Source organism: Sebastes umbrosus, chromosome 19, assembly GCF_015220745.1.
Source record: "Sebastes umbrosus isolate fSebUmb1 chromosome 19, fSebUmb1.pri, whole genome shotgun sequence".
Classification (NCBI taxonomy): domain Eukaryota; kingdom Metazoa; phylum Chordata; class Actinopteri; order Perciformes; family Sebastidae; genus Sebastes; species Sebastes umbrosus.
In genome coordinates this window covers 12719804-12747356 of record NC_051287.1, presented here as the reverse complement: position 1 = coordinate 12747356, position 27553 = coordinate 12719804, and the positions used below count along the sequence as shown (strand labels likewise).

The 27553-nt window shown below is 42.8% G+C and overlaps 1 protein-coding gene across 14 annotated transcripts in view; it reads right to left on the bottom strand.

Moving 5' to 3' along the window:
- rapgef1b (Rap guanine nucleotide exchange factor (GEF) 1b) overlaps positions 1-27553 on the bottom strand; it is a 53749-nt gene that overhangs the window by 18363 nt on the left and 7833 nt on the right. For 5 of the 14 annotated variants that reach the window (XM_037752230.1, XM_037752229.1, XM_037752237.1 and 2 more), the window contains exons 2-10: positions 6716-6861; positions 5932-6110; positions 3543-3699; positions 3266-3354; positions 3022-3180; positions 2256-2306; positions 1595-1709; positions 1324-1510; positions 387-902 (exon numbers count right to left, since the gene is read on the bottom strand). In XM_037752230.1, coding sequence (XP_037608158.1) covers positions 387-902; positions 1324-1510; positions 1595-1709; positions 2256-2306; positions 3022-3180; positions 3266-3354; positions 3543-3699; positions 5932-6110; positions 6716-6861 — 1599 coding nt within the window. The remainder of the gene's footprint in view (positions 1-386; positions 903-1323; positions 1511-1594; positions 1710-2255; positions 2307-3021; positions 3181-3265; positions 3355-3542; positions 3700-5931; positions 6111-6715; positions 6862-27553) is intronic. The other 9 variants (XM_037752235.1, XM_037752241.1, XM_037752236.1 and 6 more) reach the window with 6 other exon arrangements.

Below are 27553 nucleotides of genomic sequence, written 5' to 3'. Positions count from 1 at the left end.
AACTGTGACAAGTGCTTCAACTAGCAGGAAGGGCTGACTGTATGGAATGACATAATACAGTAGCGAGAGAGGAAGTGATGTAGCAGGTGTGTCAGGAAGTGACCAAATGTTGCCCTCTATGCCCCTGGAGCCGAACCCATTGTAGCACATCCTGGTTTTCACTTCCTGTTTCTATTCACAGTGGAATATTTCCTTGACATCAGCTATGCCTCAATGAACTGATGACCAAGTGAAGCCAATGTCCCACTGTCCCTTCCTAAATCAACCTCATCCCTTCCTTTATTCTTCCCTGTTCCTTTGCCTCAGTGCCCACTGCTCAGTCATCTCATTTAAAGCCTTTGTCGCTCTCTCATTACGTTCCCATCCCCTCCTTTTCTCTCACTTACTGTGTCTGCTTTTCTTTTCTGGCAACGGCGGTGGGCTGGAGGGGACATCTGCGTTATCGCTTGCTATGTACTGGGCGACAAACTGCCCCCCATTTGTCTGGGGCATGGGCGAGATGGGCGTGAAAAGGGGGAATGGTGGCGTAGGGTGCAGCTCCTCTTCTGACAGGTTGTCGTACTGGGAGGGGTAGCGCTCGTAAAGCACCCGCGACCCTCCGTCGGGGAAGGGCTGGGTGCTGCGTCGCTTCTTCTGCGGAAGGGCGGGGGGCGCGCTGACACGGTGGGAATGTAAAGGATTGGTTTGATTGGGCTGTGGGGTCCAGTATTCTGGCTGCTGTGCTGGAGGAGCGCTGAAGCGAGGATGTGTCGGATGCTGTCCGGGGACCGGGGACGAGGACTCGCTGTGAGACTCAGGCAGGGGGCTCAGGCACCCTCCGACCAGTATCGGGGGCAAGTTCTCCCCAACTGACAAGTCCTGGTGGAGGAAGTCATAATCCGGGTCGTAATTCTCTGTGTTGTCTGAAAAGGTAAAGGAAAGGTACAAAATCACATTTCAGTCATCATATATCCAGATTGAACCCTCAACCAGAGTGTAGCTTTTAACGCCTACACAACAGGTGGGGTGAAAAAATAGAAATGACACATTAGCAAAGATTTGTCAAGGGTTGGTTCCATTTTGGATCTGATTCCCTGTTGGCAAAATAACTGGATTTGATGAAGCTCTTTAACTAACAGATCTCCTATCGAACCTTTTTATCTCTCCTCCCTCTTTATTTATTAGCAAAAAGAAGTGTAGAAAAACATTTAGGAAACATAAGTAAGCTTCTCATTTTTCGTTAAAAATGCCTAAATAAATTCAAAAGGGTTTTGGATTAGATGAGCAGATTTGATGCTAGATTTCAGATTTGATAAAAATCAAACCCCAACCCTGACTTCTTACCAAGCGTCTCACAGCTGGTGTTACGGGAACACTGACCACTGTCCTGCTCCATGGAAGAGAGCTGTTCATCGGACTTGCTGAGTTTCCCCATGCTGCTGCACGGCGACAGGCGTGGAGAGTCGCCCCCGTAGGATTGGCTCCCCCCAGAGAAACGCCTCTGAAGGAACTCCTGCTCGTAGTCCTGCTGCTGCACAGACAAAGAAAGACCGTTAGCACTCATTTTCTTAATGGTTAGTTTATTGAAATTGAAGTTTGGACCGTAATCCCTCACCTGTCTGTGGACGCTGCAGGGCAGGCTGGAGCCGCGGCTCATTGGGGCGACCACTGCAACCCGTGTAGGCGACGGGGCCGACTGACGCTTCTTAGGGGGAAGAGCTGGAGGAGGGCTACGGACGGAACAGCAAACAGAAACAGCGGAATAAAATAACACGAATGTTGGATGTTTTAGTCCAAGAGGAAAAGTCAATACGGACAATCAGGCAAGCACGTAAAACACGCTTTTCTCAGGCATGTATGCACACACACATCCATGTATGAATACATGAACACACACATTGTCATCCCTCCGGTGGAATAGCGAGATGAAAGTGAGGGTGTTTCATGTTAGCCTCTCTCAGCTCTGACATGAAGCTGTCCTGTTTGTCAAACATAAAGTTAATACCAGGTCAAAATGGGGTTGGAGAGCGGAACACAAGGCACCATTATATGGAGGCCAGCAAAAAAGACACGGCAAAGGTCAGTCACACACTCTCATGCACGGCATGGTCTTCTGATTGGATGATGAATTCTTCAGCAAATGCCCGGGATAACACAAAAGTTTGGGATGATGCAACCATGCAAGTCAAAAAACACTTTCATCCAATCCAGAAGCTTCATGGGGGTCGAGGGTGGGGTGTTATAATGGAGACAGATGATCCTATGGGCGAACATACTTCTCCTTCTGAGAGGGTCTCCTTTGGCCAGCGTCAGCACTCAACTGTGCTCTGTTCCCAGAATCCAAAGGGAAACCAAAGATGGAACAAATTGAGAGAAACAGCAGAAAAGAGTAAGAAAGGAAGAGACAGAGCAACAAACAAACCAAAGTGTGCCATATTTAAAGTGTGAAAGTAATGAGAGATTTTAAGGAGTCTGGAATTTTGAGCATTTGGGTCGACGGAGCCGCAGCTGGATGGCGTGGGAAAAGAAAAGAAAAGACACTATACACCAACATTTTTTTAATTTTCAAACTCAAAAAGGTCTAAATCAGTGAAAATGAAAGTCGGAACTCCCCTTCCCCTCCCATACCCACATCCTAAAAACCTTCTTCATTCCTCATTTCACATTTTCATTCTAAAAATAAGTAATACGTGAAACTGTGATGAATAAATCCAGAATAGAGAGTGCTTTTGTGACCACAGTGCAACATGTCACAACATTTCTGTGGCCACATCATCACCACCAAGTCCTCGTCTTTGCTTCTCAGTGGATGGAGACAAAACAGAAAAAAAGAAACCTTGAACTGAGAAAGAATATCGTACTCAGTCTGGCAAAAATCTGAACATTTAAGACTGTATGACATCAACAAATGGAGCTACATGAGGTACCAGTACCTGGAAAGCTTCAGCGAGAAATGTACCACAGTTGTAATATTCTGCATCCTCTCTATATAGAGATGATTAAATGGATGCAACTGTGTTGAAGTGTGTCTGTCGTCCTCACCTGAGCTCTGCCATTTTGGCTTCAGGAAGGGGGGGTTTGGGAGGGGCCACGTCCTCATCTGGTATGTCGGAGGCAGCTTCTGCGGGAGTCGCTGCCGGAGCCGTCTTATTCGAGACCTCCTGCTCCCGATCTATCAAGGGCATCTCTGATGACACGCTGCTACACACATAAAAAGCTGTGTGAGTGAATGAACTACTTTGAGCGTCTGGTTGTTTGTATTCTGCAGAGCCCACTTGGTACTCACCTCTCCGCTGTGGTAGCAGGTGGTGCTGGTTTGTTAGGGGAGGTGGGTGACGGCTGCTCCTGTTTCTCTATGGTCAGCTTCACCAGCTCCTGTTCATAGAAAGAGTCGGCGTCAGTGGCTGCTACAATAACAGCAGGACGTAGACAAAACTATCCATAACACTTCTTCTACTTGCCAACCCTCCCGATTTTCCTGGGAGACTACCGTTTTTCATCGCTTTGGTTTTGAAATCCTCCCTATATTTAAGGTGTCAAGGTTGGCGAGTCTATCAGCCTACCTTTACTCCATCCAGCACTGCTTTGATGACGCTGGTGACCGACGCCACATTTTCCTTGTCCTCCAAGTCGATGCCATCCAGCATCACCTGATCCGCCCAACGGATAAGGTTGGCCAGACTCTGGTAGACACGGTTGTGGCAGGAAGACAGCGCCGAACTGTTGAAAGGGATGTGAGAATAAGATTGGGCGAGGGTAAGAGTAGAGCAAAGCATTAGGAGGGGTAAAGGCAAGAGGAAGTCAAGAGAGAAAGAAGAGATGATGTACAGGAGGTGAGAGACGGTATGGAAACCAGAGGTGCAGAAAGGAGAATGATTCAACACAACAGAGGGATGTGGGGAGATAAAGCAATGGGACAAGCACATGTTAGACTGGAGGTGACATAAATCACACATATGATACACTTCCATCTATCTACCAGCTATTAAACTACATATTAAGGGGGCATTACGGCAGGTCTGCCTGACTACAAGCCTGACAGAAGAATGTGTAACCACACTGGGAGCTGGGGTGTTGTTTCTGCCTGTAGTGAACGGTGCGTTCAGACCCGACACTAAGGTGTGGCCCAGGCCTGTACCAACATGCTGCAAATGATGCACAGGGCTGGAATATCCATCCACTGTCTCTACGCAGCTGAGCTCTACGGTGAGTAGGAGGGTGGCTGGAGCTATGGGGGTTAGCGGAAGGATCTGAGTTGAGGATGGAGAGGTTTGACCCAGAAAGACTAGGGACCGTAGGTTACACTGGCACTAAGTAGGACTAGTGGATTTACAATAAAGTCTACAGCTAGAGTTCGCAGATATGAGACTGATACACAAACCTTTTGGCAAATAAGCACTCTAATCAACTTAACACTGTGTGCCACAGCCGCGGGTAGGAGTTACACCCACTGTTGACCTACTTATTTGACCAATATTGATTTAAATCACTGCAGACACTGTGCATGTTTACCAGATGGCAAAACTAACTTTTAACACGTGAGGGTGAAATTCTTTCTTTGTCACAGTTTCTTATTTGCCAAAAAAAACATCTACTAAACTTCTACTGTGATCTACTGGGGTTTGACTCCACTACACTGAGGTCAAATCCCCAGAGACGACTGCTTCTCAATGCAGCAGCAACAATCCATCAATCGCTTCTAAGTACAGGGCTGTGAGATACAAAATCTGTCACCTCTGACCTCCATACCTTCATCTGTACTGACGGATGGGGAAAAGGCACAAAGACAAATTCAGAGAAGTTCTAACATGTCTTGACAGTCCAAACAAAACTGCAGCTAGGGTTACTTTCACAGAAAGGAAGAACACTTTACACAGAGAGTAAAACAACTATTCCATCTATTAATATATCTGAAAGGTGAAGTTTGTTTTTCTTCCACTGAGGTTACATTTCGGATAACATGCCACATGAACAGTGAGTAACACATGAGCGCAATTTTAAAGGCTTCAAGCATCAAATCCAGGAAGCTTTGAGGTGAAGGATGTTGTCTGTCAAAACATATTATCAATCTTCACGAGCTGCTGAGCTACATCACGCTAGTACCAACATGTCCTGCATGCATACCAGCTACGTTATGGGTTACGTCAAGAGGCAAGAATGATGGGAATCACTCGAGAAAAGGTTCATTGTGAATGACTGCATCTAGAACGGGAAAAGGACAGCAATCAGGAAGCGAGGAAGTTTACTGTAATGAAGGTCTACAGTGGAAACCGCTTATAGTGATCATGATTACAGTGAACAACCTCTTATATGGATCAAAAAGCTTTGGACAGAATCACTCCTATACAAATGCTGTTTAAATAATTTGCTTATAGTAATCAAGTAGTCCGCTTACAGTGTTCATTTGGGGTCTTTTCATACATGACAACATATGGAAAAACATTTTAAAACTACGTTAGACTAACGTTAACTGAATTTTTGTTTTGTTTTTTTACTTTACTCCCGTGTTACTTTGCCTCGCAGACCGTCTGCTTTCCGGCTGGATACCTGTGCTACGTGCACATTGATATTGTGACGGGAAAAGGAAAGTCATTTTCTCGGAATAAAAAAAAAGTATGAGCACGGGGAAAGCACCTGTGGGTGAAGCCACCCTCGTCAAGTGGATTGATGACGGCAATGCCTCACCCTCGGTGAGGGTAAGCAGAAGCACTGGCAGCGAGTGAGTAAAAAGTGAAGCAGTCCGTTTCATTCATGTAATAAATATACAAATGTCAATTAGATGGTAATCTGCATTATAAATGATGCACAACAATGGTTATGATAATCAATATGACCCAGACAGACGTGATTAATATAAGCTGTTTCCGCTGTTTATTCAAATGCCCATTCTGGAAAATAAAAGGTTGAAGGCCTTCAAATATTTGAATTGTTTTATAAAAACATGTGGCTCACCTGTGCTGTATCCGGGCCTCCACCTGAACCAGAGGCAGGATGGCTTCAAGCACCTTGCTGGCCGAGCCTGGAAGCATCTCCAGTACCTTCTTCTCCACGACCATTTTGTCCACGATTGTCTTGAAGTAGCGCAGGGCACTGACCACCTCCTTCTCGTGCTCCTCCAGCCGACTAACCTTCTGCAAGAAAAAAACACACAACAGTACCTCAGAATTGCGCTACAAAACTACTTATGATTTTCATGATGATCGCAAACAATATACAAGCTTTTTAAAAACACCAGCGAAATCACTCATCACTATTATTTGAACCATCACAACAGCCCGGTCTCCCTACTGTGGTTCTATTATTCCCATGGTTTGCTTGCAGTTCAAAGAACCATCCATCAAGTGATGTGGCTTGGAGCCATCGTGGTACTACAGCAACGGGCTCTTTCAGCTTTCTCTGGTCTTTCACAGCAGGGCTGCTGGGGAATATACTCATTACACCGAAAGCCTTAAGAGGGAGCGGAGGAGTTCATTCAGGAAGCGGCCCAGTTCCATTCATGCCTTTTTAGGTTTAGACACCTGCTGTAGAGCAGCGAGCCGCCACAGCGACTGGGAAGCTGTGGGAACCAGCGGGGAAACTCGTGCACATACACAGACACAATGGAGTATGGGAGCACAAAACATTAAACAGGAAAGCGATCGTCTCACAAATAGGCAAACAAAAACACGGAAAAGGTGGGAAAGAGATGCATTTCCCACAATACACACACACATAGAGCAAACACACACACACACACCTTGTTTGCAGGTTTCTCAGTACTCTTGGCTGCTGGCTCGGGCTGCAATTGCTTGCCCTTCTTGGATGGAGTCCTCTTGATCTTGGGAGAGTGGAACTTGTCCATCAGTTTCATGGTGAAAGAGGACAGATGGGACCGTTGCGAGTCTGTGGACAGAGGGGAAACAGGAAGATGAGTGGTCAGTCGAGGAGGAGAGATTCCCAGAGGGGAGGAATAGAAATGAGATGAAAACAGATGGCACACGGCATACTGAAGTGTTCATCACACTATGGCCCTCATCTGAAATGATGCTCAAGTGACCAGCTGAACACCAGCTAGATACTAGGGATGGATCATGATTTTTAGAATTTCCGAATAGTCATTAAATTATACAGAGCCGGCTCTAGCCCTTTTGGTTCCCTAGGGTTAGGGTTCAACCCCCCAGAACCCGCAACACACATAAGACATCACAATGGTTTCAAGATAGAAGTTAAGATTTTTTATTTTCATAAACAACAGTATTTATTATATTATAAATAAACATTTAGTCCCCGATATTGTTAACTTAAACACTATACTTTAACACCTCCATTAACAAATAAGTATGGCCGGGAAGATGAAAAAGTGTGAGGAAGAGAGTTACAGGGGTGAAAAGTGTTTTTCTTTCTTTCTTTATTAATTTGTTCATTTGTTAATGCAGAAAATGAGGAAGGGCACCCACTGGCATTTTTTTTAATTTTAAATTTTTATTATCATATTCTTTAGAGGGCGACCACTGCCCCCCAGAAGGTGGCGCCCTAGGCGACTGCCTATAGGCCCTATGCCTTAAGCCGCCCCTGAAATGATAGAAAAAAATCAAATAGTTTATGTGACTATTGTCTTGTCTTAAAAAAAAAAATCCCTTGTTTTTATCGCCAGGCACCGTCTGGTAGTAACGCTACTAAATAAAACGTGTGTTCATGTGAATGAGCCCAAGTTCTAAGCTGTAACGAGGACTGGGAGGCGGGGTTAAAGGAAACGCTACTGCGCCTGCTCTATGGGCCCAATGGATCCGGAAGATCGCCGGATGATCCTGGTACTTTATCCCTCAGTAGTCAAAACTTTTCTGCTTCATACGCCACTGAGCAACTCTCACAGGACTGAACGGAAGCCCGCCTCCAACGCTTTATCCAGTTTACTTCCTTCATCCATGTAAAAACACACTTAACTCAAACTCGACAGAAACAACATAAAACTCACTAAAAACGTCTTAGCCAGTCAATCAACCCTTAATTCCTCGAGTTATATTTGAAAATGTGGCGGCTCTACACACTGTCTGTCTCTCTCTCCCCACGGAGCAGCTGCGAGGGAGTTATCGAATAGCATGTTTGCTTGAAATGCCCATCCCTACTAGATACAAGACTGGTATCCTTAAGGGAAGAAGTATTTGTAACAGGCACATTTCATCTGCTCTCTCGGCTCCCAACGATAAATCTGCTGGACAGGCGCAGTCATAGAGCCTCTTCCAGCAGTCAATTATGTGCACAGATGTGAGCACAGCACACACATGTGAGTGCGCACAAAGAGAGACAAGGACAGAGCAGAAGAGCGTGGTTATAATAAAGTACTGTAGTTAGTGCTGAGATAAAAATTGTTTTATGGTACATAATTGAGAGGGGCTTCATAATAGCGGTGTAATTTGGCAGAATTCCACTTGTTCACTGCAGACAGGACTGACTGGATCACTCCGTTAATCCCAGGAGAACTGACTGCTCAAAAACGCACGAGGGTTGATCCGAATGCTTCGAAGCTTCGACCATTGCCATGTTAATCAACCTCCAAATGAGTTTTCGAATGCTTTGTTTTTTATATAAGTTTGTAATAATAAAGTATAAATCCTAAAATAGCCCATGAAATAAGGAATAATCCCACAACATTATTCATTATTCATATTCATCATTATTAATTATCATCAGATGGATATCAATGTTTGTTGTGTGTAGAGGTGCGTGTGTGTACAGTAGTGCGGCAGTGGCACAGAAACGGGGGAGATAGAGACAGACAGACAGACAGACAGACAGACAGAAGATGTTAGCCTGCTGCACCGCAAAGTTTCGAATACCTTTGTATATTGTAATAATACTTTGGGACAGCCCTAAAAGGCACAAGCGGCTCCTGCCGTTCCACTTTTCTATATTTTGACGTGATAAACTACATGTTAGGGCATCGACCCCTGTCAAATACAGCCGAGAATGGCGTCGACGTGGGATTGAGGATGCCTGAGCTTCTCAAATGGACCAGATGATGATGGTAAGAATAGGGAAGAAGACAACTAGGTAGCCAGCTGACTTTTTTTTAGTTAAATGGGTTGTTTGTAGGTCAGCATGACGTACGTCATGAAGATGTTTTACATTAATCGGAGTATGCACGGCTGAATGTAAATGGGAATATTAGGCTAATATTAGGCTTCGAAGCTTCGGTGAGAAATATTTGAAGGTATTCGAAACTTTGCTTCAGCGTAGCGCAGCAGGCTGACATGTTCTTCCTTCCTCCATCTCCCCCGTTTCAGTTCCCGCACTGCTGTACACACACACACGCATGCACGCACGCACGCACGCACGCACGCACGCACACATATAAATATATATATATATATATATACACACACACATATATATATATATATATATATATATATATATACATATATATATATATATATATATATATATAAATATATATATATACATATATATAAATATATGTATCATATATATATATATATATATATATATATATATACATATATATATATATATATATATATATATATATATATACATATAAATATATATATATATATATATATATATATACATATAAATATATGTATATATATATATATATATATATATATATATATACATACACACACAGAGTATATTAAACAAACAAACAAAGCATTCAAATACTGATTTGGATGTCGATTACCATGGCAATGGTCGAAGCTTCGAAGCATACATGTCAGCCCTAGTAGGAATGTTGTCTTTTTCGGAATAAGGGCAAAAGAACTGAATATTTGGTGCATGTTAACGTAGTCGGTGTCTCCCTTCACTTGTCTGCCCCCTCCTTCTATATCCACCAAACTGAATCAGAAGATAAATACTAGGTGGGAGCTGGCAGGAAGGGTGTTTTTTTTATCAGCGACAAAATTACACCTCTATCTGGCGTAATCTCCCCAAAGCTCGACAACAGCGGGATCTGACATTCCACGGCCATCAGCGTAAAAACGCTGAATGCCGAATAGCGAGCAGCAGCAGGAAAACACCACAAACTAGACGTCCAGCCGGGCAGTGCTTTCATCTGCACCATCGATCCACATGCCACGGCACATATCCACCCTACTGTTCTTTCTCCCCACCCCTAATCCTCATCATCCCTTACTCCGAGCAAAAGCCAAAGTTTGCTGAGCAAGCCAAGGACGACTGTGTGTCTCATTAAAAATGTTGATGAGAATGCTTCCAGTGGAGCTTCCTTCCTTCCTTCCGATACAAATGCATGTGAAGAGGCATGCGTGACCCCTCAGGATTTACACTGCGTCTAAAAAAAAATCTTATCTCCAACAAGTTGTGCAAAAATAAACTGGCTGTTCTGCAGGCGTTAGTGAGTTACTAATGGTGCATGGCTGATTCAATAAACTACTGGAAATGTATCGCATGACCGGCGTTGTGTCACCTTTAATCTGCATTTGACCTCATTCCTAACATCCAAACAAGTCACTCACATGTACATGACAGGCAAATTTATTGTCCTACATAAATGTGTCAGCTTTATTCAAATACAACATAACTCTAAATATTAGAAGACACGTACAAGACAAATATAGAGCATTTGCGAATTTCATTAGTAGCCCAGTTCTGTCACTACAAAGGAAAAACCACAACGATATAACAGAGATAGCATTCTCTTTATTCAGTGGAGGAAACAGATAAAACATCAGTTAGTCATCTAGGCAGGATGGAGGGAGAGAGAAAGAAGACAAATGCTGTCTTCAAAACCGCCTACCACATACTACAGACAAACGCAGTATACAGCACATACTACATACTGCGCTCCTCAGTAGTATGTAGTATGAAACTGTTAAAGTGATTTGCCTTTAAACCAGCTCTTAAAGCACTGGACAAAAAGTATAGTATGCAGTTTAGAATACAGCCAAAGTGTTTGAGTTTATCAGACACAGACTGGTGACTAAACACACTGAAGACCCTGCAGAAGGTGACAACCTGCTCATCTTCACAGCTGTCTGGATCAATACTGCGTATCTTAGCCACATGGGATGTTGTGCTGAATCAGTGCACCTAAATAGAGCCTGAACAGCATAGCTAGAGCTGACAGTGTGTGAGTTTTTTTTTTTTTGCACCCTGAGGCTATACAGTACATAAGTGTGTTAGCCAGTTTTGCCGCAAGCCAGGGTGCTATCCTGGCACTTTATCGCAGAGTGTTGAGCGGCCCTTTGATCGAACAGCAGCCTCCATATGAATTTAATTTCACATAAACCTGTTTGACCTGGTTTCTCCCATATTACTGGCATAAGTGCAGGTACTGTGGCTGACATCACAATAGTGTTGTCACGATACCGAAATTCTGACTTCGATACGACAACCCCGCCTAAATATCTTGAAATCAATACAGAAACAATATCACGGGAAAAATCTAAAACATTAGGAAAAGTGATAAGTAGCATAACATGGAACTTAAATTATTTTTATTAATTAAAATTGTTCAAATGTAAAAATGTATTAATTAAACAAATTAAATGGTATCCAGTAATCTGATGTCCCCTATACTTCAGTTTGAGATTTCTTTGATAGTTAACTTTATATTTGCATTTCAAATGTCCGTCAAGGCGGAGAGTGGTACTGGTAGACGGCGAGAGGCTTCCTAAGCGAAAACCCAACAAAATGATAACAAATTCAGATGAAGTTCTGTGAGAAGTTGATGAGAGAAAAGCTGCTAAAATCAGGAAGACACCACAGTAACTCTAGAAAGAGCTGCGTTGTGTCGAAGTGGCGTGAAGAGAGAGAAGAGTCACTCTCACCGGACTGCTTTTCCTCTCTGTCCATCACATTACTGAGAAACACGGTGATATAATATTTTAACACATGCTCTTTGGTGGATTATGTGTTTGCTGATTTACAGGAGATGCTTGGACGGATTCAGAAAGGATGGTGAATCTAATATTATCAGTACATTTGATCGATAATTAGAGCCGCGCTGTTATTTTCTATGTTTTTTTTAGGGGTGTTCTGCTGATACAGACACCAGCTCAGAGCGAGACTGTGCAGACGCTGAGCGGTTCGTGACCTGCTTTAATCTTCTTTTCAACTTCACTTGTTGACTCCATCCTTCTGATTATCACTACAGTTTAGTTTTTGACCGCTTGAAGTTCTAACTTCCTGCTCCCGCGGGATCCCAATCCTGATGGCGTCCTCTAAAGCAGAGCTCTGCACACATGGCCTCACAGTCGCACATCGACGCAACTCACGGCTTGTATTAAAACACTGTTATTCTTGAAGTACTGGTACTAATAAAACGGGGTATCGTTTTTAACGGCAGTGTATTGCGATACCTTTCTAGTATCGGTATATACCGTGCAACACTACATCACAATATGGTGGACCCTCTCGATCAATCCCAGCTTGAACAGGCCCAGAAGGACTATGTGTGAGTTTACAGCTGCAGCCCAGAGTTGAGAAGCAGTGACATCAGCACAATGAGTCACCGCCATGATCGATACAGCTGGTCCCTCAGACACCATCCCAGCCCCCGTGGCTCAGCTGTTTATCACGCACACTGGGCCGGTTCCCCGTCTCCTGTCTGCTCCCAATTCATTTCTCTACCACCCCCACCTCCCTCCCTCTCGCTCTCTTCAGTTCTGAGAAGGGAGGGCCCTCCCCCTCTAGAGTTCACTGGAAGTCTGGCTCGGCGTGGAAATGACATCATCAACAGAAAGAGATGAACAGGGTGAAAGAGAGAAGAGGGAGAATACAGTGAATACAGTGAAGTGCTCTGTTACAGTCATGTACGCCTCTCATCGTCCACTCCTCCACCAGAGACGGGCCCCGCCATCCCTCCCGCTCTCCCCAGCTGCCTGCCTGCCTGCCGCTGCTGTCCAGAGTTATGAGGTGATGATGTCATTGGTTGTAATGTCTATTACACTGAATCCACTAGTCATGGGCTAAATAAAAGACTGAAAGAAACCTCACAGTGAAAACAGTTTTTTTTCCTTAATTTTTTGCCCAGGACTCAACATGCCTTTCTGCTGGTGTGCCTCCTAAACTCTCTGTACTCTAGTATCAACACAGTCACATGGTAGTTTGTGAAATAGTCGCGGAATTTTATCTATTTGATCCGTGTACATAGACACGAATTTCCCTTTTTTTCCGTGATGCTCAGCACAACTTTCAACAATGTATTTTTGTGCGTTTTCCTAAGAATGTCCAGCAACACGTGTTCATTTTTGCTCCAGTCTTTTCAAAATAAAACTACTTAGTTAGGCTTAGGAAAATTTAGACTTGGTTAGGTTTAGGCAACAAACTACTTAGTTAGGCTTAGGAAATGATTGACTTGGTTAGGTTTAGGCAACAAACTACTTAGTTAGGCTTAGGAAAAGATTGCTGTTGGGTTAAAATAACTCCAGAAGTGCTGCAACTTAAGTACGGAAGTTATGTGACAAAAACTACTTAGTTAGCTTTAGGTAAAGATCACAGTTTGGGTTAAAATAACTCCGGAAGTGGCGTAACTTAAGTACGGAAGTTACGTGACAAAAACTACTTAGCTTTAGGAAAAGATCGTGGTTTGGGTTAAAATAACTCCGGAAGTGCTGTAACTTAAGTACGGAAGTTACGTGACAAAGCCTTGACTTGTGGTTTCACAAGAGACACAAACACTGGTCTCCTGGGCGAAAAAACTGTGTTTTTTGACCCATCCCAGCCACCAGACCTCCTCCCTACGTGGCGTTTGCCGCTCTCTATACTTCCCGGTTCACAACTACGTGGATTACATATGAATTGATTTTGTGCTGACCATCAAGAAAAGAATTTGAAATTTGTGTCTATGTATTGTACACAAATCAACACATTAGATTTCGTGACTATTTCACAAACTGTTGTGGGACTGGGCTGCTAGTACACCTGTGAAACACCATTATATACTTTATAGCCATTATTTGGATTTTTACTGCCTTCAGGCTGCTTTTAGAGAAGTAGAGAACAGAGAAGGAGTGGAAACTTCAAAATTCCCAGAAGGGACCAGTTCATTCACACCACTCTTTCTTTGTTGATTCCTGGTAGTATCTCCCAAATTTAAAATACACTGCAACACAGCAGCAGAGCCGGCCTGATAAACAGTAAAGTGTGCTTACACTTCCATAAAGGGTGAGGAGGTTTGACTCCTCTGTTGTAAACTGCAACAGGCCCACAGAGAACTGAACACACACACACACACAACTCCCCTGAGCCTCATTATATTACACTGCAACCTCACACAGCACAGTGCGATGAGTTCTGCGGTTAAGGCAACCGTATATGTATATACATATATATATCATAGCAATAAAACACATGATAAACAATTAATGTTCGTTTTTCTTTCTATATGACAAAAGTCTATCAAATCAGTGACATTTTTTTCATGATGCTATGAAGGATATATGAAAAAGAAATCCTTAATATCAGATTGTTGATAGTAAATAGTAAAGGATTTAGCAAGTAAATATCCTTTGGAGGCATTTAGATTGCTTAAATACTGTGCTGCTTTGAAAGGCCTTGGGGACATTTAAAACAAACAATCTGAACGACTCTTGAACAAAGCCTGGGAGAGTTCACACTCAACTCTGCGGTATAGTGGAGTCCCCAGGAGCCTTCCTAGCTGCTGGATTGTCTCAAAGCCTCATTGCACAATAAGTAAATACAAACACGCACACACACCAAGGGGGTACATTTCACGTATTTTCTCATTTGCAGAGTTAACTGTGGGTCCTAGACCTCCACATTTAATTCTGTTTTGCAGAAACGCTTTATATCAATACTCATCGTCATGGTACGTCTAGTATCTTCCATAGAAATTTAACCAATCTGGGGTTTTCCCAACCACAACACAGACTCACCTAGGGGTGCGACTAACAATTATTTTCATTGCAGATTAAAACAGATTAATAAATAAATTGATAAATGTCTTTTGGCGTGAGGCAAATTTGATATTGTTTTCACAAAAACGTGAAATAAAGCTCAGCCCACCTGTCTGACAGAGACATCCTTGAAGGTTTTTGAAACACCGTCTTCTAATAAACTACATTTTATGAGTGTAAACAGTGTGTGCTCCTTTCTATTTATAGGACTGTCTCTGCGAGCACGAGAAGGTTGATGTAAACGGTGCCAGATTGGTTACAGTTTAATGGACAACACAGACCATGACACACTGACACATATCCATATATTCAGTTCAGTTAGCATCAAAATATTGGATTTATGCCTTGGTTCTACTTTTACTGTGGGATTTGCTTTAATTGATGTGTTTTGGGATGTACCTAACCAATGCAATGACCAACACATTCAGCTTCCCATTTAAATGAATACAATGTTGCCTGACCAAACGTCTGGTCAGAGGATATACAGTAAAATACTTCAGTTGCTGGTAGTGATCCCTACAGCTCAACTGATGACCGTCGACACATGATCTTGTTCAGATCTGACTGAGGAACTGACAGGCTGGCAGATTGATTTGGTTCTTGTTCAGTACAGGTGTGATCTATACAGGACAGCTGGTCGGCCCCTTGCTGATCCCCCCCACTCTAGGAATAGGATGAAATCTGGGTGGAGGGATACAGGGGAGGAGGCTGTGCGTAAGGTTACACACACAGCTGTCACCTCCCACTGAACTCCCGCTCAATGAAAGTGTGCTAGTCCTGCGTATTCGGACTTGTTGAGCGTGCTAGAAGATTGAAGCAAGAGTCGGAAAGGTCACCGTGCCAGCTGTTGAGGAAGGAAGGAAGGAGGCAAGGGGAAAAACTCATCTCAAAGTGTGCGTACAGCAAGATAGTAAGAATGATCTTCTCAACAGCGCGGGACAGGGTAGTTAATATTCATTGAACTGATGCGTGGAGACTGAATGGACTATCTAGATGAAATGTAATCTGCTCCTGCTCTCTAATGAGAAAACGAAAATCTATGAGTATGTGCACACACGTAGGATGGAGATTAACACAAGGATGCAGATTGATTCCACCTCTTTTAAGCATTGGTTATAACTTAGGGGTGGGTATCACCAAAGGCCCTACGATACTAAAGTCACGATACGATCCTATTGCGATTTGAAACAATTTGCGATAAGATATATTGCGGTTTATTACCTTTTTTGCAACTGAAAATTATGCAGTTTGTCAACATCTGCTTTGTCTAATAAAAATACAGTTTTCACTCTGATCATCTCAGGGTTTTCATTCACATATCTTGAGATCAGAGGTCAAGGCACTCCTTTGAAATGGCAGTTTTTCCTCACCAAAATTCAGCGTAACTTCGGAGTGTTATTTAGCGTTTCTCCCCGACAGGCTAACATGACGTATATAAATATATCTCTCATCTACTCTATACTGACATGTGGAAAGTGATGCCAGCCTCCCTGGTCTCTTTAGTCCTTTTAGTAAAGCAGTTAGGTTCTGAACAGCTGACAACCAGTTGCTGCCCATAGGTGTCGATTGTAAACAATACTCAGGTAAGATGGTAGTCAGGTATCCCATTAGTTATGACGTAATGTCGCATCTACTGTTTTACATCTATGCTGAGACTGCTACAACCTCTGAAAGACAGAATAGTGACCGGGCCTTCGGATTGTTTAGAGGTTAATAATTTATATAATAATATATCAATACTTGGCATCTGTCTATCGATGCAATATTGCAACACAAAATATCGCGATACTATGCTGTATCGATTCACCCCTGGCGCTACACATTATTAACTGTACTTTTAAAACACACAATCCATTCAGTCTTGACACACTTAAGTAGAACTTGTGAAAACGAAAGAAACCCCACCCTGGGATACGTGTAAATAGTGCAATGTAGACAGCGCATTGTTTATAAGCAACCGTGCATGCCTGCAAGGAAGCCTTATATGTCTATAAAAACGACAACATAGTGAGTGAATTACTGTCTGCTACACTGTAAAAACAAAAACCGCAAAGGTGCCGCGCCAAGAAGTATCATATCTCCACAGGCAAGACCTGCTGTGGAGCAAGAGTGTGGAATGCGAGCCTGAAGGCATGGGAGACGAACAGCGGGGAGAAAATGGAGAAAAATTCAACAGGAAATAGTTAAGTGCTTGGTGAATTATTTATCCTCCCCATTGTAGTGGTTGGCTTCCTGCTGGCTGTGTTCAATTTTCAATAGGACTCCTCTTTATGTTGTCAGTTATCTACAAGCAGCACTATAGGGCACAGCAGGCTGGGTAGAGTGTGTGCTGCAAGCCGAGCTACTGCTCCAGGATGGCAGGGAGGAGAGGAAGCCCTGGTATGGAACGTGGCCCTGGTTAATGGTTGATTTCAGAAGCAATGGAGGAAGAAGTCCAGCGGTAGGTTTTACGGTTTTCCTGCTGAGCCGTTCAACAACGAGCCACAGGAGGACTGAGAGCATCCAGTCTACCTACCGAGTAACTAAATGAGATGCAGTGGATGCTTAAGTACTCAGTACACTCACCATCTATTGTATTTCACTTAAGAAATGAGTAAATGAGACACAGAAGATGGTTTTCAGGAGGCAAATCAAATCATCAATGCAAACTGACACATCCAAATACTGGATTTCTGCAGCCACTCACTTCCCAATGACTTCGGAAGTCCCAAAATAAACATAATGGGCAAATCATTTTGGACTTGGCATCTGTGTAATTACATCAGGGATTACAATAAACTACTAGTCATCTCTAACTGGAAGGACTGACTGAAATGAATACTCCACTAAAGTAATAGAAAATAGCTCACTCTTAGCTCATTTGTATTAAAACATACAATTACTTTTCAAAATTAGAAACCCAAATGTGTTTTTCGCATTTAACTATCTGTAGACTGATTTTATTACATGGTTTGTTTTTACAATCTATTCTTTTTAATAAAGAATAAAAAATATACCTCAACTGTTCACTATTAAGTGCCACATTTCTCATGTTTCAGTGCAAGTTAAGAATTTCAAAATAAAGACGTATAAAATGACGATACGTATCGACGTTTTCACTTTGCGATGATCATTGATCATTGAATCGTTCCAGATCGATGAATCGTTACACCCCTAGATTGTACGCTATTAATAACTTACACAAACAGTGTGTCAGTGACCTGTAAAGCAGCCCCACCAACCATGGGTCAATGATCAGCATGTGGCGATGGAGGCGTGCTGGGTTGCATGGGAACAGACGGCTCGGTCAACCATGGCTAACAGAGCGTAGCCACACAACACAGGCGATCTATATTAACCCCAGATCCATATCACAAAACAGCAAAAAAAAACAGATCTATAACTGCTTAGCGAGATGGTGTTTGGTCACCGATGTTCCGCCTACAGTGCGACATGAAGATGAGAAAGTGAACGAAAGACACTAAAGATCAGTGTCTTTCTCTGAGAGTGCCATCTGCTCTCGGATCTAACCACAGAGGTGACACAGTAGACTGAGTGGCTGATGATGGAGAAAAACATCTATACGGGGAAACTCCTGCTCTGAGAACAACACGTCATTACCTTTATGAGTCATGAGATCACACTCTGAGATAAAAAACAATATCTAACGTACCCCTCACCGTTTTAGAAAGGGGGGGGAGAATAACATTCAACATGCAAATGCGTTCTGATTCCTGATTGTACAATCTCTCATAAAAGTATCCTCACTCAATACTGTGACGCATCTACAAAGTGATGAAAATATGTTGCATTAAGACATAATAACTAAGCAGCATGTAGAGGCACATAACAACAAAATCCAGCCTAATCTCTTGGTGACACACCTTGCATTCTTGAGTCTGTTTATTTGTGTCGTGTTCTTATTACTCAGGATAGACGGCTGGAGTCAGAGACACATCATCCAAATATTTCCATCACACCTACAGAGGAGTTTAAGGGGACAAATCCACCATTTATCAAGTCACACATGTCTCTCGCTTTGCAAAACAGAGCAATCTGACGAAGCGCGATCTATTATCTGAATCTTCTGTCAGCGATAAAGCCGTGGGTTTAAAGCTACGTTTTGCAACAATATTTTGCAAAACAGAAAGTCACAAGGTTATACTGCTGTAGCAACATGGCAGAACAGTGAGGGGGAAACAAATATATTGTGTTATATTCATAACATAGCTTAAAATAAACCACTAGGGTGACTGAGGTTAGGACAGACTATGCACAGTTCCAGCCTGCAGATGAGATATGGTGGATGATGTGTACATATTGGGGGTAGTGGGTCAATGTGGAGCCTCTGAAAGTTAGTAAGTTCACTAACATTTACATTTTTTTACACCTATGGATTCTTTAGGTTTTTTCTAGTTTCATATGATGCCAGTAACTTCACTCTAGCTTTAAAACGGAGCCCTCTACAACCTCAACCTCGCGAGTTGCGCTAATGCATTAAAGAAATTAGTGGCGTTGAAGAGTTATCGCGTTAACTTTGACAGCCCTAATTCAAAGCTCACAAAGAGAATGTTTTCAGCAGGTAACTAGAAATATTATCACAGTATTAAATCCAAGGTGAGTCATTCCGTGAACTGCTCTGGTCAAGTAGTTAATTATTGAGGAGAAATTTCTTGGGGAAAATTTTAATTTTCTCTGGAATAGAAAACCGCTCAATCAGATCGGTACATTTTCAATCCAATACGACACATGGTATGACTCAGGTGCAGAGCTCTATACTGTGATAAATGTAGGCCAGTATTGGATGGTGGTGTTCTGGAAGAGGGTGGGACTATTAGGCCTGTGTATTGTGTGGTGGCATAAACATTTACAAGTCTCTAGCCTCAATGCCTCCTCTGTTTAACTATGAAGCCAACAAAAGTCCTTCTTCTAAAGCGCTCTCTGAGCAGAGTTAATAGTTCTTTATGCTCCTCTGTGCCTTCCTACCTGACTGGTGGTTCATTCTAACTGGCACCATGGCTGGTAGGAAACCCACACATTTCCTTCTTTCTACTTTGACCACATTGTTTGTCCACATTTGCACATCACTGTGCGGTTCTTAGAAGAAAAAAAAAAGAGTTTAACCAAACCCACTGTTGGAACTGCTGGTGGCACAGTTGCCATATTAACCCCCACCCCCCAAGCTACTTTTATTATTATTACTCATTCATTCCTCCGCTCCACTGCTTTTGATGGCCACTCTTTCACACCCTCCCTTTTATATATTAGTATGTGTGTAATTGCAACTAAATTAACAGCGATGTATTAGTGATGCAGCATGTGGCAGCTTTAGTGTTACAGCGAGCACACACTGTACTGCGTTATACCACACTGCACTGACTGTGGGCTGTGACTGACTATTAAGTTATTATGACTATTCAAATAATCCCTACTCTCTGGCAGTAACTCTTTCTGCATGGTTTCAATATGGGTTGAGGTCTCATAGTGGACACTAGGCGAGCTAATGGGACCAGTTAATGGGAGCATTTGGCACAGCAGTTCAGTGGGGTTGTATTGAAAAGCTATGGAGGGAGCCCCGAGGTCTAGGTCACTCAATTGTCCTATGTACAACAGACACACACATACACACAGACAGACACAAATGAGTACACAAAGAGTGCCTCTAAACTGCTGAACCAAAAGTGAAAGGTTGCAGGGGGTATGCCACAGGGCCGGGTTTTCAACAGCATCGACAACTAATGGAAAATAGTCCACAGTCCACAGTCCACACGAGCAGGAGGCTTGTGATGACCCCAACTGTAAAATGAAAAGCTGCAGACACTGGCACAGTGACAAAAGGGTTGAGGAAACTACAAAGTGATAATTTGAGAGGTGAACTTATATCACAGAAGTTACAGGCTATAAATCTAGTGGCCTCGAGGAAGATTAAAAAACACAATTAACTTGAAAGTCCCGCTGCAGGACGGGAAGAAATCACTCAATATCTGCAAATAAACATCGGGAAATGTAAACTGTATGAGGACCAGAACAGAGGCCTGTACTACGAAGCGAGTTCAACATACAGTTCAACGCTGGTTGTAGAACAGTTCAAAGTGAAATAAATCATAAAATAATAAAAAGAAAATAAATATAGACCTAGCCTAAATCACAATTGAAACAATACAGATACATACGAGACATTTTTTTTTATATCGTCATATTACCCTGCCCTACACTGATGCAAAGAATGAATGAGGCTACAGACAGTCACATACAGTACATTTAGTGTTATATTAGAGGAGAGGGTAAGCACATGCGAGGTGTTGAAAGCGGGAAATCACGCAGCACACACACATACACACAATCCTGGGTACCCCTCCTGTTCCTTCCCCCCTGACGCCGAGGCCACTGGCACCATTTCCTGTCCCTTGTCTCCCTCGCTGAGCGCCGCTCCCTCTTTTTTCTGGACAAGCTTCACAGTCCAGAGCAGCCTGGACCCCGAACGTCTGCTTCTACAACAACTTACCTCACCTAAACAGACAAGGCCTGAAACTCCCACGAGACAAAGAAAGCTCACTGCGCCACACACCCACCCGACAGGAACACGCTCGAAGCGGGCTGATCCTTCAAATGACCTTCTGGCTAGAGCGGTTTACTGCGTTTTGCAGAATACCATTTAAAGCTCGCTTTCTGAGCCGAGTGTTTCGGCGGAGACAGACAGGCAGCAGGTTCACCTTGGGTGAAACCAATAGACTAAAGAACCACAAAGTGCTATAAATACCCGGCTTATCAGTATCTGTAACATCAAGCAGCACCAGAACACAGACACTGCGACAGCTAAAAACCCTGTGATCTACTGAGATGAATCCAGAGATCTCAGTGAACGGCAGCTGTTTCGCAAGAGAGCACGATGCAGACAGCAAACTATAAAGCACTCGAGAAAGGAGACTGATCCTACACAGAGACAAACAGCCACAAGAGAGCCAATCACTTCACTGCCATAGTACAAGACAGAGACAGATACAGAGAAACATAAGCAACAGCACTCTTGTGAGTAAATGGCCTCAAGCAGCGAGGAGTGGTACCATTCGCCCCGCGTTAGAGTGCTGCACAAAGCTCATCTTGTCTGTACAGCGGCCTACTTGTCATCCTCTTGACACTTTGTGCACGCACACTGTATCGGACAGAACTGACAGACAGATGCCAAATAATACACACTCATCTTGCAGTTCTAGGGAACTGTGGCAAACCAAACTCTTTGCATTCGGATTGTTTCACAGCAGCATCTTAAAAATAGGCTCAGATGACAGATGTGTCGGCCACAAAGAACAAGACTCGCACAGCCACTTATAATTAGGCAGTGGTTGTTTAAACTATGTCAGCGATGAATAATCCAACACGCACTGAAATAACTTTACTGCTTCTGCTTAAATTCTTTTAATCATCACGCACACAAGCAAAACAATGTGCGTTTTTCACTCTCTGCATACATACGTCTGGCAGTTTATATGAATATTCCTAAGTGCTCTCCATTTTCAGATTTATATCTCACGTTGCCTTTGTCTTGGCCAAAAAGTTGCACTCGAACACACTGCAAAGACTACATCCGACAGTCAACTACCACGTTCGTTCTGCACCTAAGTGAGATGAAATAACTCTCCATACCAGCAGGTCGCGGTTGTCTGTATTCGTCATTCAAAAAGGGAAACCGAAAGACCGAGGACTGGGGATATACAACACTGTTGTTATGATACATACATGAAATATAGCAGTGTCTGCCGACCATTTTCACACCAGGGATATGCATTCCAAGCAAAAATACTATTTGATAATCACTGGGAACTAGTCGTGCATTTTTCGAAAATCGCATAAAAATGTAGATGTAGTACTTTGATGATGTCTAAAAAAGGCTACACATATTAAATTATGAAGCAGAAAGTTGCGTGTACATAACTGCATATCATCTTCCAGTGATTTATTGATCAATCGACGTTTTGTCCTCTGGTCTTCCTCTGAATGCAGACACACGGCAGCAGACAGACTGGACAACAGAGACTACAACATTTGTTTTTAAATCACAGCTGCACAAAGTCTACGTTAAAAGACTCCAACACGTGTGTGCATTTACATACACAACTGAATATGGTACTATAAAATCATCCGTTCAGTGTATTCCAGTGGCCTCATTTCTATGTTTTCATGAAGAAAAAGTCTGATTGTGCAAGATATGACTAAAAACAGGGATGCTTCTTTCAATGCCACGGGTGGAGGAATCATTAAGGACTATAAAGGTCTATAAACAAAAGCATTTTGATGATCAGCTAATTGCGAAGTATCCACATCTTTAACTCCAGCTGTAAGTGAACAATATAAGGTGCTGCTGGAGATCCATTTAAACAAATAGTTTATTATGGATTAATTACACCTACATAAAAACTCCTTATCCAACTGTGGAAACGAGCTGGGTGGCTACGGTGAAGCAGTAGCTTCCCAGTACACTTCATGTGGAAAGAATCAGATATGCTTTGAAAGATAAACAGGAGGAAACTTGTTATCCCTTCCTCACTTAATTAGAACGAAATCAATACGCAAACAGTTTTTGTTCATCTTGGCACATTCAGGAAGTGCCTCATTTTTTGTGGGTAACTCTAAAAAAGGTTTGAGGTGGGGGGTTTCCTTTATGACTGTTGTTTTGTTTTATGTGTATTTTTCCTTTTCCTCATTTGTTTTAGCTTGTCCGTATAAAATATGTTGGAATGCTTGTTATAATGGCTATGCTTGTGCAAACTAGATGTCGACTCACAGCTATAATAATTATACAAAATATTGAGACAATAATGAAGCATGAGGAGAAAAGAAGAACACAAGAATCTTAACAGAAGGAAGAATGAGTCTTCGATGCAAACAGCCCGAGCATGTGCTTAATTCTTTCATTCATTCATTTCAACAGGACGATATATGCAGAGCAAAAAGGTCAAAATGTATGAATGAAGTCTTCTGTCTGACTTCCTCAGACCAAAGTTCACTGATAGCAGCAGCAAACTGTATTCACTCTAGCAAAGTATTTTACAACTTCCTTAGAAGCTCATACATTCACGGTGTTGCATGTGATGCATGCATTATTTGCTATTCTAAAAACAAATTCTCTCATTCAGGTTGCATGAGGAGGAACATCCAAGGGAAAGTGGGTCAGTGAAGGTAGACACACTCAAACAGAAAATAGTCACCGATGGAATAAACAGTGCGTGTGTCTGAATGAAAGTGTGTCATACATTGTTTGGGCATGATAAAAAGATATCAAACCAATGATTCAGAACCATTTATGTACCCAGACAAGCGCGCACGCACACACACACACATGCACGCAAATACGCGCCCACATGTGCCCTGACAACAACAGTGACTTGCTTGCAAGCAATGTCAACTTCTCTCTCTCTCCATTCCTGATTTAGACTGGCGTCGGAAACTGTCAGCAACTGTGGGACGTCCCCTTCATTGTATGCCAGCTCCCTGACCCAGCCATGCCACCCTGGGGTCTGAATGATTTGACACACTCAACACAAGCACACACACTGAGGCACAACTTGACATAAAACCTCTTTTCAGGATCTCCACATTGTCCCTCAGCCAGTGAGATTGTTGTTCTCAGTCGCACCAAGGCCACTATTTCTGACTCTCTCTGCTGCTCACTTTGGCTGCTTAGAAAATGGCATGCAGACAGGGATTTCTTTTCTCCATACTTAGTGGTGGCTATACTGCATCTGATGTATACATGATAGTCAGCAAGTGCATTAAATAACCATGTAATATACTGTGTTTTTTCATTCAAATCAACATGCTATCACTGGCGACAGTCTGCCTTCCTTTGGACAAATACATTCCGGTAACTGGCTCTGATTTAAAATGGAAATATAATGTATCCATAAGTTGTAGCTCTGCACGAAATGTTAGGGAAACACAAATCTCAGCAAGCTGAAACATAAACTCAATTCTTGAAATCTCACTGCAAAACAAGAACTGAAAGAAAGGTCATTATGAGTGTCAGTGGTTCTCAGTCCTGCTGGTTTTAGTTCTAGCGTCTCATCAAGGATTATTTTTAAACCTATCAACTTGTTGGATTCAATTGATGTAATGAAGATGTTGCAGGATAAAAAGGCAGAAACACCCAGAGCATGTCCAGGACTGAGAATCACTGAGTTACAGTGTTCGTCCCTTAGATTTATTGAACTTTATAATGTATCAGAATGAACACACACTGCGGAGACCTTGGGTTTGGAAAAGTGATTCTTCAATCTGGATGTCTACGCAGTATATATTTAGATTAAGAGACATTGGAAAAGGTGTAGTTATGGCAAAAGGACTTGCATTTATATAGTGCTTTTTCTAGTCTTCCGACCACTCGATGCTCTTTACACTACATGTCAGCATTCACTTATTCACACACACATTCATACATTGATGGCAGAGGCTGTCATGCAAGGTGCCAACTTTGCCCATCGGGATTTAATCTAAATACACCGATGGCTCAGCCTTTGGGAGCATTTGGGGTTAAGTGTCTTGCTCAAGGACTGGACTGGAGGAGCCGGGGATCAAACCGCTGACCTTCCGATTGGTGGATGACCTGCCCTACCCCTCTGAGCCACTTACCACCTTAACACACCTACATCCTTAGATATTCTTACACCCCTAATTGAGATTGATATCAGCCGATTACGCTTATATATGACATTGGACAGTGGAATCTACCTCTTGCTGAGCCTTACTGTATACTTCAAAACATCAGTTGCATCCCTGCAGCATGGGCCGACTCAGCTGTGGCTTAAATGAGACCTCCTCAGCCGTAGCACCATGCAGTCCGTCAGTTTGAAACACATCACTCACTCTGGCCGTCCCAAAAGAGGGCCATCACAGCGACAGAGACCCGGCAGGTCAGGTCAGGCTAGACAGCCAAGACACACACACCTATACAAACACTGATTCTTACTGGCCGCTGGGCTGAAATGCACAGATTTATTAGACTGAGCACACCACAGACTGTGTGTTTTCAAAACAAGGTATTATGGCACTCTGCACTGTGCAATTACACAATGATGGACTCAACTACCTTAATTATGGAGCCTCTATGTGCTACCGGCTCACCAGGGTGGATCTGTTCACGCAGCTTAACGGGAGCAACACAAACTCACTGCGAACATTAACAAATCAAACCGTGTTAACCCCAACATGTGGGTGAACAAACAGGCTCAGCTACCATGGTGAAGCAAGGCAGGCAGGCTGGATTTAAGATGCCAAGATTACAGCTCCCACAGTGTAACCAAATGCCAATTTTTAATATTGTGTAACTGGATTAAGACCACAGCACCTGGCAGATCCTCACCTGATGGGCAACAGATTAAAGAAGCTGTCTACAAACTGTGGAGAGAGGCAGCCTGTGATGGAAGGCTGTGGCCCTGCAGAGCAGCCTCGTCGGGCTGGGTCCACCCAAGACTTCAGCGAGGCAAATGAGCACCTTCCATAAAGCCACACGACACAAAAAGCACAGCGAGGAATGTCCCCTGCATTTCATTCTGCCAGCGAGCCGATTTTACATTAAAGCTCCAAAACTGGCTACAGCAGCCTTAAACAAAGAACATCCCAAAAAAAACAATGCAAGTATGCATTTATTTCACAAAAAAAAACTGCTGAATAAATGCAGTGTGCATGCGATGAAACTTCTGTAACCAGCTCCTCCTGTAACAGAACCCTGTGCTTGAGAATGAGTTTTAGCAGCGAATAGAGTCTGTTCATTTACATTTCAAATATTCTTCTGACTTATTTCAGCGCTGTGTCGTTGGAATTGTGGAAAAACGGAGAATATCAAAAAGTCAGTGTTCAATTTGGCAGCTATTTTAGCTTGCATCTTAGTCCTAAAACAAAAATGTAAGTTAGTTTCATTTTAGTCATTTTTATCCTTCATAGTTTTAGGCTTTCAAAACTTAAGTTTACTACTTTTCTTTAGTTATTATTCCATGATGACAGACACGGGTTGTATGATTGAGAAGAATGCAGCTTTGCAGTTAGTTTGGGTCCTCCTGACTGCGCTTGTTAATGATGCGCAGTTCAGTTACAAAAATAAAGAGAGGTTTTGGTAAAGTTTTTTATGTTTTTAAACTACATTTTAGTCTCGTCTTTTTTCGTCAACGATATCGCGTGTTTGATATCGTCACCGTTAGTGGCGTCTCGTCTTAGTCATGGAAAAAAAGGTCGTTGACGAACATATTTCGTCATAGTTTTCGTTATCTAACTTAACACTGCAAAAAGCTATATCCATTTTCTTCATTGTTATTCTTATCGTTTAAATACCCAAAATAAAAAGCAAGGAATGTAACCTTTTTGGTCAACCGTTTCTCCAGTGCTCCGACCCCGTTTACTCTATAGCTATGGACTAATGTCAACACTATTGAGAAAACAGCGAGTACAGTCCACCAATGCATGCCTCAGGAGAAGAACTGTATATATGTGTGTGTGTCTTTACCTGTGTCCTCATCTAGATCCCCCTGTAGAGAGGAGTCTGTGTCCTCTGAGGAGGCCTGGCTCCTCCAGCTTATATTGCCCATCCAAGAGGCCTGAGTGCACACACAGCTACTGGTCCTGGAGTGATACTGACGGCTATACGTTTTGTGTGACTTGCTGGTCAGGCTGGCATTTTCACAGCTATCACTCAATAGCACTGCTGAGAGTTAGTCACAAACTGA